This window comes from Equus asinus, chromosome 3, assembly GCF_041296235.1.
Source record: "Equus asinus isolate D_3611 breed Donkey chromosome 3, EquAss-T2T_v2, whole genome shotgun sequence".
Classification (NCBI taxonomy): domain Eukaryota; kingdom Metazoa; phylum Chordata; class Mammalia; order Perissodactyla; family Equidae; genus Equus; species Equus asinus.
This window is the reverse complement of record NC_091792.1, coordinates 91,416,985-91,432,023: the sequence shown is the minus strand read 5'-3', so window position 1 is coordinate 91,432,023 and position 15,039 is coordinate 91,416,985. Positions and strand designations below refer to the sequence as shown.

Genomic DNA, 15,039 nt, shown 5'->3' with positions numbered 1-15,039 from the left:
GATTTGATGGTATTTAGAGGTGGGGTTGGTCTTTGGGAGGTGATTAGGTCATGAATGGGACTGATGCCCTTATAAAAGAGACCCGAGAGAGCACCCTCACCCCTTCTGTCATGTGAGGATGACTGTCTACCAACCAGGAAAGGGGCTCTCACCAGACACCGAATTTGCTGGTGCCCTGATCTTGGACTTCTCAGCCTCCAGAACTGTGAGGAATACATTTCTGTTGTTTATAAGCCACCCAGTCAACGGTCCTCTGTTATAGCAGCCCCAACGGATGAAGACACATTTTTACACTCTACAGTAACTATTTGTTGACACACTTGTTTCCTCCTTTAGACTTTAAGCCCCATGAGACCAGGAGTTTGTGTTTTTGTATCCCTGGTAACTATTTCAGTGCTTGAAATATGGAGATATTCCATAAATATTTATCTGTGAAATGAGTGAATATTTCAAACATAAATAGGTGTGCCCAATTCACAGGTATGTAAGCATTTCTCTTGTTTACTTAGATGGTGAATGAGATGAAGTATCTTTGTTCCACGGCTGCTGTTTGTCTTCTGCATTTTGTTTCCATTGAGCACGTAAATAAGGCAAGAGTTTCAGAGGTACGGAAGGGCAAGCAGTATCAGCTTTGACCATTTCTCCTACCGGCCTCTTGGGCCTCCAACTGTGAAGACGACTCTGGATTATGCATAAATAGGTTATCCTGTGTGGTCTTCTATATTTGCCTTTCTCAAAGTGACCAACAATAAGGGAACTCTGGATAAACTTCACAAGCTAGGGTAGGATACTGCCACTATGCAAAAGCATTTTGTGGATTTATTTTCTATCATCAGCAATAATAATAATCTTCTATCTCTATCTCCTCCCGTGATCACAATATTAAAAGGAGGATGGCATTTCCCTGCTTCTACTATCTACTGTAGCAAAGAGTTTTAAAATTGGCATTTCATAAAAAATGACTGTCAAAACTGGAAGGGAACTCAGAAATTATTTTATATGAAAAAGACTGAAGATCAAACCATAGGTGTTACTACAAAACACCTGCCACAATGGTGAAAATGAAAAGACAGAGCATCACGTGTCAGCTGTTCCAGGAATTCTCTGGAACAACTAGAACTCTGGTAAGGGTGGAACACTTTGGAAAACTATTTGACAGTATCTACTGAAACTGAACATATTACCCATCAATTCCACTCTTAAGTATACACCAAACAAATGTGGCCTTAAATTCACCAAAAGATATATATAAGAGGGCTCACAGCAGCACTATTTCTATTAACCGCAAACTGGAAACCACCCATATACCCAACAATGGAAGAACAGATAAGGTATGTTCCCCAAAATGAATACTACACAGGAAATTTTGAGAAGGAATGAGCCACAGCTATATGCAACATCATGGATTAATCTCACAAAAAGAAAGCCAAGTAATATAAGCCAGATGCCAAAGAATACATACTGTAAGCTTCCACTTATATAAAGTTCAAAAATAAGCAAATTGACTCTACAGTGTTAGAAGTTAAGATAATGGTTTTCGTTGGTGGGGAGAGGTCATGGTATTGACCAGAAGGGGGCAACCTGGAGGGTTGGCAATATTTTGTTTCTTGATCTGGATACTGGATTCTCTGGATGTATTTCCTTTGTGAAACTTCATCAAGACATGTATTTATAATTTGGGCTCTTCTCTGTATTTGTGTTATACTTCGACAAAAGTTCAACAATAGCCACAAATAAGTCTAAGCAATAGAAATGGAGTGACCTGTGTACGAGCTCACATGTATAATGACAAAATTTAGGACTGGAACACATGCAATAATTTTTTTAATACAAGACACGTTTAATCCATTTAATGTGTTGCAGATGAGGTTAAGGCACATCCTAATAATCAACACATGACATGTGGTGAAATATTATTGTGCAAGATAAACAATAGATGGTTTAGTGATCAAAAGACATACTAAAAATAAAAATAATGACAATGGAGCCAGCATTTCCCCATTGTGGACGAGCCATCTATTGCTAGTTGCTTGGCAGAAACATTTTGGATTGCAGGAGACTTTGGATTTTAGAAGGAGAATTAGCTGGTAAAACGAGCCAGAGATGACAAATTTGACAGAAATCAATTTCCTTTCCAATTCTTTGTTCCAAAACCAAATTTTCTAGTTGGAGTAGATGAAGAGGATCGCTGGTTTAATTCTATGGCGTGTGATACTGATATATAGATTTTCTATGAGCCACTCATGTTTTTAATTGATGAGCCTCAGGAACTAATCACCTGCGAGAGGTCTGATAAAATCCAGTTTTTCACTATGGAGAGTTAAAACTCCTTATGATTCCATCACAGCTAACTCTGGCATTTGATAGAAATATCTAAATACCAAAAATATCAAAGATCTTTAAGTCTGAGGTGATGGAAGGCTACTTGATTTTATACCAGAATTATTTTCATGATATATGTCTGAAGCCAAAGGGTTGGCGGTACTAAAAGTTAACACAACTTTCGCTCATCATACATCCATGTCACCGGCAATTATCAGCGCTGGATTTGTAAGCAGAGTCAAAATCTAACCAACAGTTACAGAAACAAAGCAGGACGTTGGTTGAACTGTTGTAAAAGGGCCGGCTGATATTAAGTGGACCATGGGAAAACTGTTTGGAAGTTGACATCTCTATTCTTGAGTCACCAGCTGCTCAGGGATTCAGCTACTGATGAAGAATAGGCTTTGGAATGAGTAGATGAGGTTCTCTGAGCCTCAGTCTCCCGACTGGTAAACTGCAGAACCCAGATTAGAAAATCTTTATGATCCATCATTGCCTGGAAATGACTTTAGGCCAAGCATGTAGTGCACTGTCTTTTCAACATACTTTCACTCCTGTTGCTTCAAACCTTTGTTTACTTTTCATTGAAATGGTAGCTCTGAATGGCTTTCCAATGTGTGGAAATAGGGTTATTACTGAGATGTATTTTTGCCCACAAATCCAGACAACATAAAAACCTAGACATGAAGTTCTAATGGGCGAAAGCAGCAGCTTCCACTCTATGCTTGCTTTTGATTGAAAGAAATTTTCATCCACTGGACTCTATTTGGTTGCTCAAAGATAATATTTCAAGGTACAAAGGGAATACCAGCCAAGGATTATCCACACTTCAAGAGAGGCAAGTCTTGAACAGACATCACCAAGGCCTGACTGGACAACTGCATTTGCCTGCCTTTATCTTTCGTCATGGTTTTTGTCCTAGCCTCAAATAAAACTTCTCTACTGAAGCATCAGTTTGGTTGCTGTTACCTGGACAGTGCCACAAAGGTGAAAAATAAAATGATTGATGTTTTTATTGAAGATAAAGATAATATTAGAACCGTGGAATACTGGAGCTAGCAGAGCCTTATTTTTTAAGTTGATAAAGCTCAGTACTGGAGAGTGTAATGATTTGTGTAAGGCAACAGATCTGGAGCAAGAACCCAGGGTTGCTGACTCCCAGTCCAGTTTTCCTTCCATTCACAAACGAGTAAGACACGAAGTAGGATCTTAGCACAGTGTCACATGTAGCATTATCCTCTATTAGGGTTTGACCAAGTTGTCTTCTTGATGTAAATAATTCTGCCTTCCAAGCTGACAGCTCTGCTCATACTAAATTCACCAAGATCTCTAGCTATGAACACTAGCTTGGAAGTGCCATTTGTGAGGAATCACACCACAGACAGAAAAGAAACTACACTGCCTCGAAATCTTCTTAGTGAAACAAAAAGTGATTTGAGTTTGTGTGTGGAGGGGTACCTCTGAGTCATAAAACTGCCAGTAGGAGAAGACAAATGAGATGGATTCTTATAGCTGTTGCATTCTTGGCCCAATGACTTGGAAAATGGCAACCCTCTCTTCCTCATTATCAGGTAAAAATAGTAGGCTGACTGGGCAAAGATCAGATAACCCCAAACAGCAGATAACCAAAGGAAAGTATTTATTTCTACATGGTTTTAGAATGTGCATTGAAATTTGGGCATGGGATATTTATTGTCATGTTACTTTCCAAAGTTCTAAAACACAAGATTAAAATATACGAATGAAGCAGAGACTCCAGAAGAACCCAGAAGCTCTGATCAGGGAGCCCATTCTCTGTCCCCCTGCATTATTATCGAGGCATGGTCTATACAGAAGGTGACCCAGGAAGCTGCATTTACCCGTTGTACTTCTCTCCCCGCCAGGGTCTTTTGATTAGATCCTTCCATATTGAAGATGACATACTTTAATAATAATTAATAGGGATTTATGTGCCAGTGTGTAAATGAGTGTGTTTTTGTTCTTCAAAAATGTGTCTGTCTGTCTGTAGAGTGCCTTGTGAAAGCAAACAGCCTGGTTAAAAAGTGTATAGAAGCGGCAGATAACTGTTTGGGCCCATGATTTCAATAGCTGGTGGGTCCTTTTAAGCCAGAATCTGTAGACTCAGCAAAAATCCATGAGTTCCTGACACCTGCTTTTCTAAAAAAACCTGGGGTTTGGAATGATAATTTAGCTCTGGAAGTACATGTATTTTTCTTTTAAGAAGAGTGTTGCCCAAACAGTATTTACAGTCCAGGGTCCACGGCAACACCACAGATCTCCAAATGAAAAGTTCACTCTGATTTTCAGACTGGCCAGATGTCAAATGAACTCTGCTTTTCCTGAGGAGGCTGGAGCATCATGTTCCAGAGTCTCTGACCTGGGACCAGGAATAAACGACTCTCAAACCTCCTAGAGCATTTGTTCCCTTCCCTACAAGATGTTAAAATCCGGACCCAAAAAGTTGCTCTTCCTTCGTCTGAAAGAATGATGAAAACAGTGGAATAATGATCTTTTATATTTCTAATGATAAGAGTGCTAAAAAATGTGCATTCTTTCCCCGGTTCAATCATTTAATAAGAAGTATGCCCCAGAGAGCAGACCAAATAATTGTAACAGAAGTGAAAACTGCCATTTACTGTGCACTCCCCTCCCCAAGCCACCCCTCTTCCTCAGTGGCAGACACCCTACAGGTAAATGTGTGTGTGTCTGTGTGTCTGTAATGTCATTCAGTCTCCATGACAACCTACAACAGACATCTACTACCCAGACAAAGCACTGAGCCTCCGAAAGGTTACCTAAGCAGCCCAAAGTCACAGAGCTGGTCTCCAGAGGGCCGGGTTCTGAATCGAGGTCTGCCCATCCTAGTGCCCGCAGGTTGCCACAGTTCAGGCAGAATGAGAGAATCCGTGTCAGTGCAACCAATACCACGGCACCCAAAACCCTGCACCGGCAGCGAGGTTAGAAGGCAGCTGAGAGGCAAGGAAGTCTTTAAAGGCATCTATCACGTCATAACCCTCATCCAGACAATGAAAAGAAGGGACACACACAACTCCCACCTCCTTCCCGGAGGCCTGCCTTGGGTCGGGGACGAGATACTCAAAGGCCCTGAGCCCCCAGTAGAGAGGGGGTTTCTCCCAGTTAGAAGTTCAGTTCTACCTCTTGCGTTCTGAATAACCAGGAGAGAAGGACAAAGTTTCACAACACATCTGAGCTCCAGCGCATTTACTACTTGGTTCACTGCCCTTAAAAAATCCAAAACAAAACTTGGCTTGAAACATGACCATTATCCTAGAGCATCAGTATTTTTCCACTTCAGGGACAGGCCAGCAAAATCAATCATCACCAGCTCCAGCTTTTTTTCTCTTCTTTTAAGTTTAAACTTGATAAATTCAGAACCAAAATACTGTGGAGGATGCATTCTACCTACCAGTTCACTGGGCATGTGCTATGGGTCAGTTCTGGCGCTAGATGCTGAGGATTCGGTTCACCATTAGGTGAACAAAACCCAGAATCTCTGCCTGCACAGACTTTAGAGTCCGGTGCATTATTCCGGAAGCTTCTTTATTTAAAAGAGCATATTTTAGATGAAAATACTATCTGCATTCTATAGCCATGGCTGAGACTGGAAAGGAGACCTACGCTTTTTGGCTATATAAAAAAATCCTTCTGTGAACATAAACTTCAAGCTTCTTTATACCTGCTCTTAAGAATTTGTTGTACTAGGTTCTTGACAACATTCTGAACAGAAGGTTACTAAGAGTAACTGACAAGGATATCTGATCACAAGTTCCGTACGGAGGAGCGCAGAAGCCTCTCATGCTGCCGTCTCCCCCAGGACTAAAGACAAACATTCAATAAATGCTTGCTGAACAACAAATTGGCCCCGATGCTTCCTGTTGTGATGAAAAGGCACAGCCATGTTCCAGATTGCTCACACTTTTGGTTCTGAAGGGCAGCTGGAACTTCTCTACAAACATTGGCTGCAACTGCACTGCAGGGGTTGAATTTTAGGGCAGATCATTCTAATTTAACACTTTCATTTTAGGGATAAGAATGCCTACAGCCAGTGACAGCTTCTGGGGACAGACCTGGGGACAGGGAACCAACCTATACGCCCTCCACCATATTTCCCCTTGAAGCAGGACACTAGTATCTAAATTTCAGTTGCAAACTAATTTTTCTTGGGAACTCAGTTAAATTCAGCATCTCCTAGACAGTGAAACTCTCTTGTTGGCTTAGCTTTCAGAAAGCTTAGTTACGGTGAAAATATATAGTAACCTCCTAAACATTAGGGAACCTCATTTGCAAAATACTGAACATTTGAAGATCCATTTCTAAAGGCAGATAATTCACCCCAATCAGAAAATTCAGTCTATTCACATACCGGCCGTCCATGAATGCTTTCATAATACAACAGAGCTTTCTGCAGAGCCACTTTCTCATTTGCAATCTGGTCTTTGGTCATATCCTGTATAAACACAAGGATAGAGAAATGAAGGAGGGGGAAACATTTGTGAACATTCCAACTTCTTTATTTAGTTAAACAAATTTCCTCAAGTTAAAAAGAATCCTCATACAACAGCTCTCTATGCCTAGCTCCAGTCCCTAGCTCTACCCCAAGCCCACGTAGGAATTAGCTATTCCTGACCTCCTGCTGGAAATACGGATAGCACAGCAGAATCATCGTCAGCCACTTGTATCTCCCACACGGCAGCAAAGGCATGTTGAATACTGAGGTAAGCAAGGCTGAGGTACACGGGGCTTAGGTGAATGGCCCACGCAATGACCACAGTTACAGGTTAGCAGTCCCAAAGGTTTGTCTGTAATCCTCCTACGTCAGAGTCACCAAACCATCTATTAACCTAAACAAGTTCATTCTGCAATCTGTACAATAGAGTTTCCTGCTTTCAGTTTTTAGTCAAAAACTAAAGTGCCTACAGTTAAAACCCTCTAAAGTTGTTTCATCTGCTTCTCTAGACATCTAAGAGTGTGCAAATGTGGGAGTGGGAGGTTTAAAAAGGAGTCACTCCATCACTCTTCCCATTGGGATCCATGTGCACGCCCTGTGTTTCTACCATGTTGACTGGAATGGTTTAGGATAAGCAGTCAGCTTGGGGCCTTCACAGAATCAGCACACCTTAATGTCCTCGGGACGGCTGCTTTCTGCCCGCTTCTCCTGGAGCTTCCTCTGGATAGATTCCAGTGTGGCTTCAACACTTGGTTTTATCGCTTTATCTACCAAATCTTGCTTCTTCTCTTCTTCTTTCTCAAGTTGGGAACCAAAACTCTTGGGGAGCGTGTTGCTTCGCTGCCGCATCCTGGGGCTTAGGTCCTCTTCAGATATCTTTAGCTTTGACTCTAGTTGAAAAGATTTAGGGGTAGAGCTATATGAGAATTGATGTCTGCTGAACACACATTGTTTTTCTGTGGTGTTAACAGCTGCTTAGCCCTGTCTTTTTTCAGACTATCTAATTATAATATTAGTTGAAAACTCTAGGTTATTACGTAAAACCCGAGATAATGATAACGTCTTCCTAGACTGTCTGGGATGTTTCCCTAACACTAATTCCTGAGAAAGCTTTAGCTATTTAGCATCCATGCTTTGGCCACACCAACCTGTTTGCTTTCTCAGAGTGTGGCAGATGTCCTCCTACACTGTTCTCTTAGTGTTTAAGGGTATTTACTGATCTAACACCCAACCACTGGCCAACTTTCTCTATATGACATATACCTCCTCTTGGAATTCTGTCACTTTGTATTCTGTTTACTTGTTTACATGACTCTATCTCCTAAAAGACAGCAAGCTCTTTGAGGGACAGGGACCCTTTCCAGATTCATCTTTGTGTCTGTACGCCGTCTCCAACACCACAGCACATAAACCTTGGAATAAACAGGTACTTAAGTGTTGAACTGAAGCCATCATCCTTATATTGGTGACTTCAGGAAGTGAAAAAAGCCTGCAGAATTTGCATCTTAGCTGCTCTGGGACTGCCCTGGGATTAAGACCATGGGAAGACATGGGGAAGGTGTCCCCTGAATACGGAGAGCACTGGGAAGCCGCTTCAAGGAACCCGTCTTTTCTGGAACGTTATAGCAGTGCCGTTTGGCACTCGGTGAGCCCACGGACTCTGCGCCTGGATCATTTTGTGGAAGCCATACCCTAGGTCCAGACCGTCACCCACCTTTAAGTTGTTTCCGGAACTTGGCAAGGTCATTTGTCCATTTCAGAACCTCTGGATTGGCTGCTTTGTCACTGTGGGAAGGCTGAGAAAAGGAAATCCAGAGTAAATGCTTTGGAATTGGAGCAGGAGAAAGAAGAGTTTGATGATCAGTTTGTTTCAAACAGGAAGGAAAAGTTGAGTTCCATGGGGATAGGAAACAAACGCTGATCAGTCAGAGCAAACTTCGCAGGGATAATCCTGTTATCCTTCTTTACACCTGGTGATTTTTGATGCTTTCAAAGAAGTTCTCAGACGCAAAACACTGGACTTGAACGATCACAGACTTTTATGAGACCCACGGTCCCTTTCCAGTAGTTGTAGGGCTCAACCCATCAGGCAAACAGAATAGAAAGCAGAGGCATCTGTGATATTTGACAAGCAACCACCAAAGACAATGCCCTTTTGCCACCCTGGAGGAAAACACTAAGGACAGAGCTGAGAGGTGAATCAGCTGAAGACAATCTTGAATTAAATTTCAGCCAAATGAGACTTCATTTAATGAGTTTTCCCATTCCTGCTCACTGATAAATTTACAAAATGTAGACTAAAGCATTCAGTTTATTGTAAAGAAATATGAAAGGAATATGTAAGGAAATTTGCAAGGAAATATTCAAGAAAATGCTGATCCATGATATTTGGGGTTTATCACCCAGTTTTTATTGCCTTTTGTTTTGAGATTCCCTGGACATCTCCCTTAAGCTCTATTGCTTCTCTACGTTGCTAAGGGGCTGGCAGGTCGGGGAGAGGGGAGGCGGAGAGAAGCCTGTAGGGAGGCACTTACTCTGTACTTCCTCTCTTCTTCAAATCTGTCTTCAAACTTTCGGATCTTCTTTTTAAGGCTCTGAATCCTTCGCGTGAGCTGGGCAGGTGTCAGGTCCTCTTGCTCATCATCGTAGGACCCCAGGGAGGAGCTGCGCCGCCTGTGAGGGGCACAGGGTGGGTCAGTTTCCCCGAGGGCAGTCAGCCTGCTGGCAGGGGCTTCGGGGATGAGAGACGAGGCATGCAGGTGGAACGTCTCCATCCTCTCGAATACAAAATGTTGACCACTAATTCATTTTGTGAGCTCGAGCTCTGTATGTCCCACCTATGAACAGGTCTTATCTTCTGCAGCTCACACTCACAATTAGCAAAGTCAGGACTGAAATGTGAGGTGCAGACTTCAGAATTAAATGTGACAGTGCTTTGGAAGGGAGATGCTAATAAAAATTCGCTCTGTGATGTTGTAGTTGGGCCACAGTTCAACTGAAAAATTACAACAGGGCCTGTGTACTAGGATGGAGACTTTCAAATGTGTTCCTCCACAGACTTATAACTTAATTAAAAAACTACTAGCCATCAGCAACATCCCTAACCTTTCTAACGTTACAGGGGTGATGCACTTGCTTATCAGCAACACAAAGAAACACACCTCATGAAAGAATGGGAATTTGGAGGAGAAGGAGGCACTTCTGTGTCATCCAGGTATTGCCTACTCTGCCCGTAAGCGTAGAACCGAGGAGAGAGCATGGGGTCGCTGTCCTCATCCAGAAGCTGACGAATCAGGCGCCCGGCCTGCGGGGAGAGGCGCGCCTCGTCAGAGTCCACGCTCCCCTGCTGCCACGAGGAGAAAGCAGGGATGGGCTCTGGAAAATAACGAGTGGAAGAGGTCAAAATTATCCTTGAAAGCACAACTGCTTCTCAAGTTTTCTGAATGCATTACGAGGCACTGAATTCAGGAGGCACTGAACGGTTTCTCATTTTAGATTTACGGTTCAGTCTAGGGACACTATGCCCTGACCAGAATCATCAAATATATCTAATGGCCATCACCGGCTCTGTCTCCATCCTCACTTGCTAAGGCTGCCCTGAGGAACAGCCTTGAAGGAAGGGAGCCAACAGTGTATGCTTCCAACTTGCCCTGCAGACCACTGACAAGAGCTTTTCCACGTGAGGGCTTGATGGACAAGAAATGCCAGAGGGTCAGGGAGGGAGAGATTTGGCATCACGGCTACACACCCTCCACTGAAACAACTAAGGGATCACATTCATCGTGTGAGAGCCCATTTCTTTAGGAGTTCGTGCCTTCCGTTGAGGTCACTCAGTAAGCTGTTTCGTGTGCTTCTGCTTACTGTGGTGGGATTAGCAAGTTTAAGATGCATGCTTTGCACTCGAAACTTCAGAAGTTACTCAAGACTACAGTTAAAGTAAGATGCACACATAAATTAGCCAAAAAAAGAAAAAAAAGAACACCCTACAAAGGACAAACCTATATAAATTTAGACAGTCTTTAAGAAAAAACATACTCAGCACAAAATCCTGATTTGTCATTTGGGGAGGGACTAGGGTGATATTTATTCTATTTACTGCAAGACCTATCTCAATATATTCCTTTTCTCATTAAAAAAAAATCCTATCTAACATATTTAAAGATAGATCTGAGATGATGTATGGTATTTCATTTGTAATACTCTCTACATTAAAAAAAAAAAAAGTTATGCTTTAAATACACATGTGGATTACTGTGATTTATACAAGGCTGGAATCTGGCCACGATCTTATATTCTGAGATTCCTCCAGTTTGATTCATGGAACAATTGCTCCTTCAGCTATCAAGGTATTTATAAAAGCTACAAACTTATCTTAAATAAGTTCTTAGTATTTTATTTTTAAATATCATATTACAATCATAGAACATTAGAGTTGGTTGAAACTTCATATATCATCTAATCTAGTGATTTCTCACCCCTGGCTTCACATTAGTGTCACAGAGATATAAATAACTCCTAAGGTACTCCCACCACCCAATTAAACAGAATTTTTATGTGAGGGCTCAGATATGCAGTACACATATGCATACTTTTTTTTTTTTTTCTAATTTTGCTGAGGCAGATTGGCTCTGAGCTAACATCTGTACCAATCTTCCTCTATTTTGTATCTGGGACGCCACCTCAGCATGGCTTGATGAGCGGTGTGTAGGTCCACGCCCAGGGTCCAAACCCACGAACCCCAGGCCGCCGAAGCAGAGCTCATGAACTTAACCACTACACAACCGGGCCAGCCCCCCCAGCACTTTTAAGATCCTAAATGGAGTCAGGTTTAAGAACCACTAATTCAGCCCAAGAGATTACAGATAAGGAAACTGAAACTCAAAGAAGTTAAGAGCAAATACCTAATCAATCACAAGAGTTGGGACTAGCAACCAAATCTCCTGACCCCCAGGACAGTGCTGCAATTTAGAAGGTGCTTCAGTAGCAAAGATGACTGTCTGAAATTTTTCAAGACCCCACAGCGTGGTAGGAGAGATAAGAAGACTAATTAAAAAAAAGTTAACCTTATATGGAATGAGGTCCATAGGTTTTCAAAATTTAAAGAGTACCAAGTTATCTGGGAACACAGGCAATAATATAAATATTTTGAAAAATGAAAGCAGTGTTACAGACAGATTCTTGCCTACTGAGTTTCAAAAAGTGGCAGAGACTGCTGGCAGATGCACTTGGCTAAAGCTGGAGACGAACAGGAGTTGCTTCACCATTTGTGCTAACGCTATCAGCTGGCTCCTCCTCAGTGGCAGGGCTCAGATCTGAGCAGCTCAGAACTGCCAGCAGAAGAGAGTAAAATATGGATGGAGAGGTGAGGGAAGACAGGGTGAGTGGAAAGTAATCCCTAGAAAAATAATAAAAATGTAGTGTTCAGCTGCAGAAAATGGAGCTATTAAGCCGACCAGGTTGTGTCTTCTATTTCATGATATTTCATAAGACAGCAGTAATTTTCTGCAAGGACTAAAATCTCTGCAGCCAGAGCGAGAAAATGGTTCAGATGGCTTGAACGGTAATGCAGCACGCAATAAGCACACCACACACTGACCAGGAACAAAACAGGGAAGGGTCGGGGGGCAAGGTGGTTTTCGGGGACAGAGGGCACGGCAAAACAGTCTGATGCTGATGTTGGCATATGGCTGTGCTGGCTAGTCTGACATTTCTACGCATCAAAACTTAATTTGAAAAGGTGACACATTAGGTCCTGAAGCCCTTTAATTTGTCTGAACCCAGCGGAATATCTCTTTAAAAATGTTACAACTAATCTTTGACTTAAGTTTTCAACTATGTGGTCTCTGTATACAAAAAATTTTGCAAAAAGGAAAAGTAAAAAAAAAAATTTTCTTTTTGAAAAAAGGGGGCTGGCCCTGTGGCCGAGTGGTTAAGTTTGCCCGCTCTGCTTCGGTGGCCCAGGGTTTTGCCAGTTTGAATCCTGGGCGTGGACATGGCACCGCTCGTCAAGCCATGCTGAAGAGGCATCCCACATGTCACAACTAGAAGGACCCACAACTAAAAATACACAACTATGTACTGGGGGGCTTTGGGAGAAAAAGGAAAAATTAAAAAATAAAATTAAAAAAATAATTTTGCAAAAAGAGTGTGTCTCTGTGACTGTTAAGCAAACATGTCTCCAGTAGAAGACATTGTGTGATCCTGAAGTAACTACAAAATATTAATCACAGGACTGAGTTACAGTTGGTTGATGCTTTGTCGCTAACACAGGGCCATCCATCAGATTTCCTTTTTTTAACACAGCTGTATTTTGTGGCTCCATTCTTGACCAATCGCTTCACTGACAAGAAGACCAAATGTGTCGTTTTCCTAGTGTCACCAGTGGTATATGAAATATACAGCTTAAGAAATTCTAGTTTATGGGTGACATTTTCTCTTAAATCATATAGTTTCCATGAATGAACTCATCTGGTTAAAAATGAGAAATGTAAAACCATTATGAATTTCAACCTTAGCAAAATAAGAAGGGATGTTTCAACAGTAGTCTGCATGTAGAACAGAAGTGGTTTCTCGCCTACACGACATGAAATGCTTATATGATTTCTCTCTTTCCTTTTCTTCTACAGTCTTATAGTTTAAGACTCCTATTCAAAAGAGTTATAAAATTACATGCAACATATAGCTTAATATAACTAAAGAATCAATAAAGCCAACTATTCCTTTGTTTTAGTCTAAACTGATGTAAAAATATAAGGCTAGCTCCTATTTTGATAGTTGGCACTCAAATAGAAAAATAAGAACCAAAAAGACCAGTGTGGTACATGATAGTACATCCAAAGAATCACCTGCCTAGAGAGCCAGTTTTGAGTGTGTGTTCATTCTCAATTTTGAGGGTGACATTCACAATTGCTAGTTGGGGAAGTATTTTAACCAGTAATTTAAGAGCAATGAAACAGACAAGGATATTGCAAGAAAATTATTCAAAGAGAAAACAGAAAAGATTTGAGGCTCCAAATTGGATTCTGGACCAATTTTTCACACAGAAGTAGGACATGTCTCTCTATTAAAAATTAATCCACCCAGGTCAGCTGACATCACAGAAGGTCAGAAATAACAGAGAGAAAAGCTGTATGCTTGCTATCTAAGCATTAAAAAGACTAGATCCTGGGGGAGTTCCAATTCAGATACTTCAGTACACATGGAAATAAAGGAAATTCACTGTGGAAGGCAGGACACGGCTCTGACTAATGCTAATGTGGTCGCTGGGACACAGCTGCTCTCTGCTTACCTGGCTGGATCCATTTACTATACAAAAGACAACTGGCTACTGAGATGATTTATTTCTAAGAAATCTGTACAGAGTTAAGGAAGCTGATGTTTTCCACATCTCATTTCCAACTGTATGTTATTTAGTTATTACTACCTGGCATGATGTCATACCGTCTTTCAAGGAGCCTACTCAGTACTGTCGGTACTTGCACACCCCAGACATGAAAAGATGGAATCCTCATGTGGGAGGGTCTTTACTTGGGGAATCCTTTCATAAAATTTTCCTCAGTGGTTCCAAATTTTAACCTTAGCACAATGGTAGTCCTATTAAATTGGTCAAGTTGTCTTGCAAACTGTCCGAATTAGGAGGAACCTTAGTAGTCAGCTTTATCAATCCAAACTTAACCCTTAAATTTCATGTATCTGCTTTGTCCCTATTTACCAATTTAATAAGCAGGCCCTCAATAGCTCCATTTAAGTCATTAATAAATGTGTGGAACGGGGGACGGCTGAGGACTTTACTAATGAGAACACCCCCATTCGTGTTGACTTCCATCCACACATTTGCACATTTGAATGAGTTGCTTAATGAGTTACTATCCCTTCTCCGTCTCTGACAAGGCTATCCTAAGTCCCTGCTAAGGGCCCAGCTGAGGCCTGTTCAAATGCACCATTTCCCCAGTCCTGAGTCAGAAAGAAAGAAGGGAGGATGGTGTGCATCATCATCTTTGGTAAATCTGTGGAGGACCTAATAATTACTGATTTCTCTTAGGCGTTCAGAGCCATCCATGGTCATTAGGCAGAACTGGGCTCTGCTTTCAAAAAAGGCAAACTTAGGCTGGTTTTTCCTGAAACCATACTTGGAAACATTTATGGAAGATAGCAACAACATCAGCTAAAACTCGCATAGTGCCTACTATGTGCATGCACTGTTCTGAGCACTTTGGACATATTAGCTCATTTAATCTCTGCAACAAACT

General features: G+C 41.6%; 1 protein-coding gene across 15 annotated transcripts in view; it reads right to left on the bottom strand.

The window, feature by feature from the left end:
* Window positions 1-15,039, bottom strand: part of FAM13A (family with sequence similarity 13 member A) — a 313,429-nt gene that overhangs the window by 13,845 nt on the left and 284,545 nt on the right. For all 15 annotated transcript variants that reach the window (XM_070505399.1, XM_070505400.1, XM_070505393.1 and 12 more), the window contains 5 exons: window positions 9,952-10,165; window positions 9,325-9,463; window positions 8,505-8,586; window positions 7,460-7,680; window positions 6,707-6,790 (listed from right to left, as the gene is read on the bottom strand). In XM_070505399.1, coding sequence (XP_070361500.1) covers window positions 6,707-6,790; window positions 7,460-7,680; window positions 8,505-8,586; window positions 9,325-9,463; window positions 9,952-10,165 — 740 coding nt within the window. The remainder of the gene's footprint in view (window positions 1-6,706; window positions 6,791-7,459; window positions 7,681-8,504; window positions 8,587-9,324; window positions 9,464-9,951; window positions 10,166-15,039) is intronic.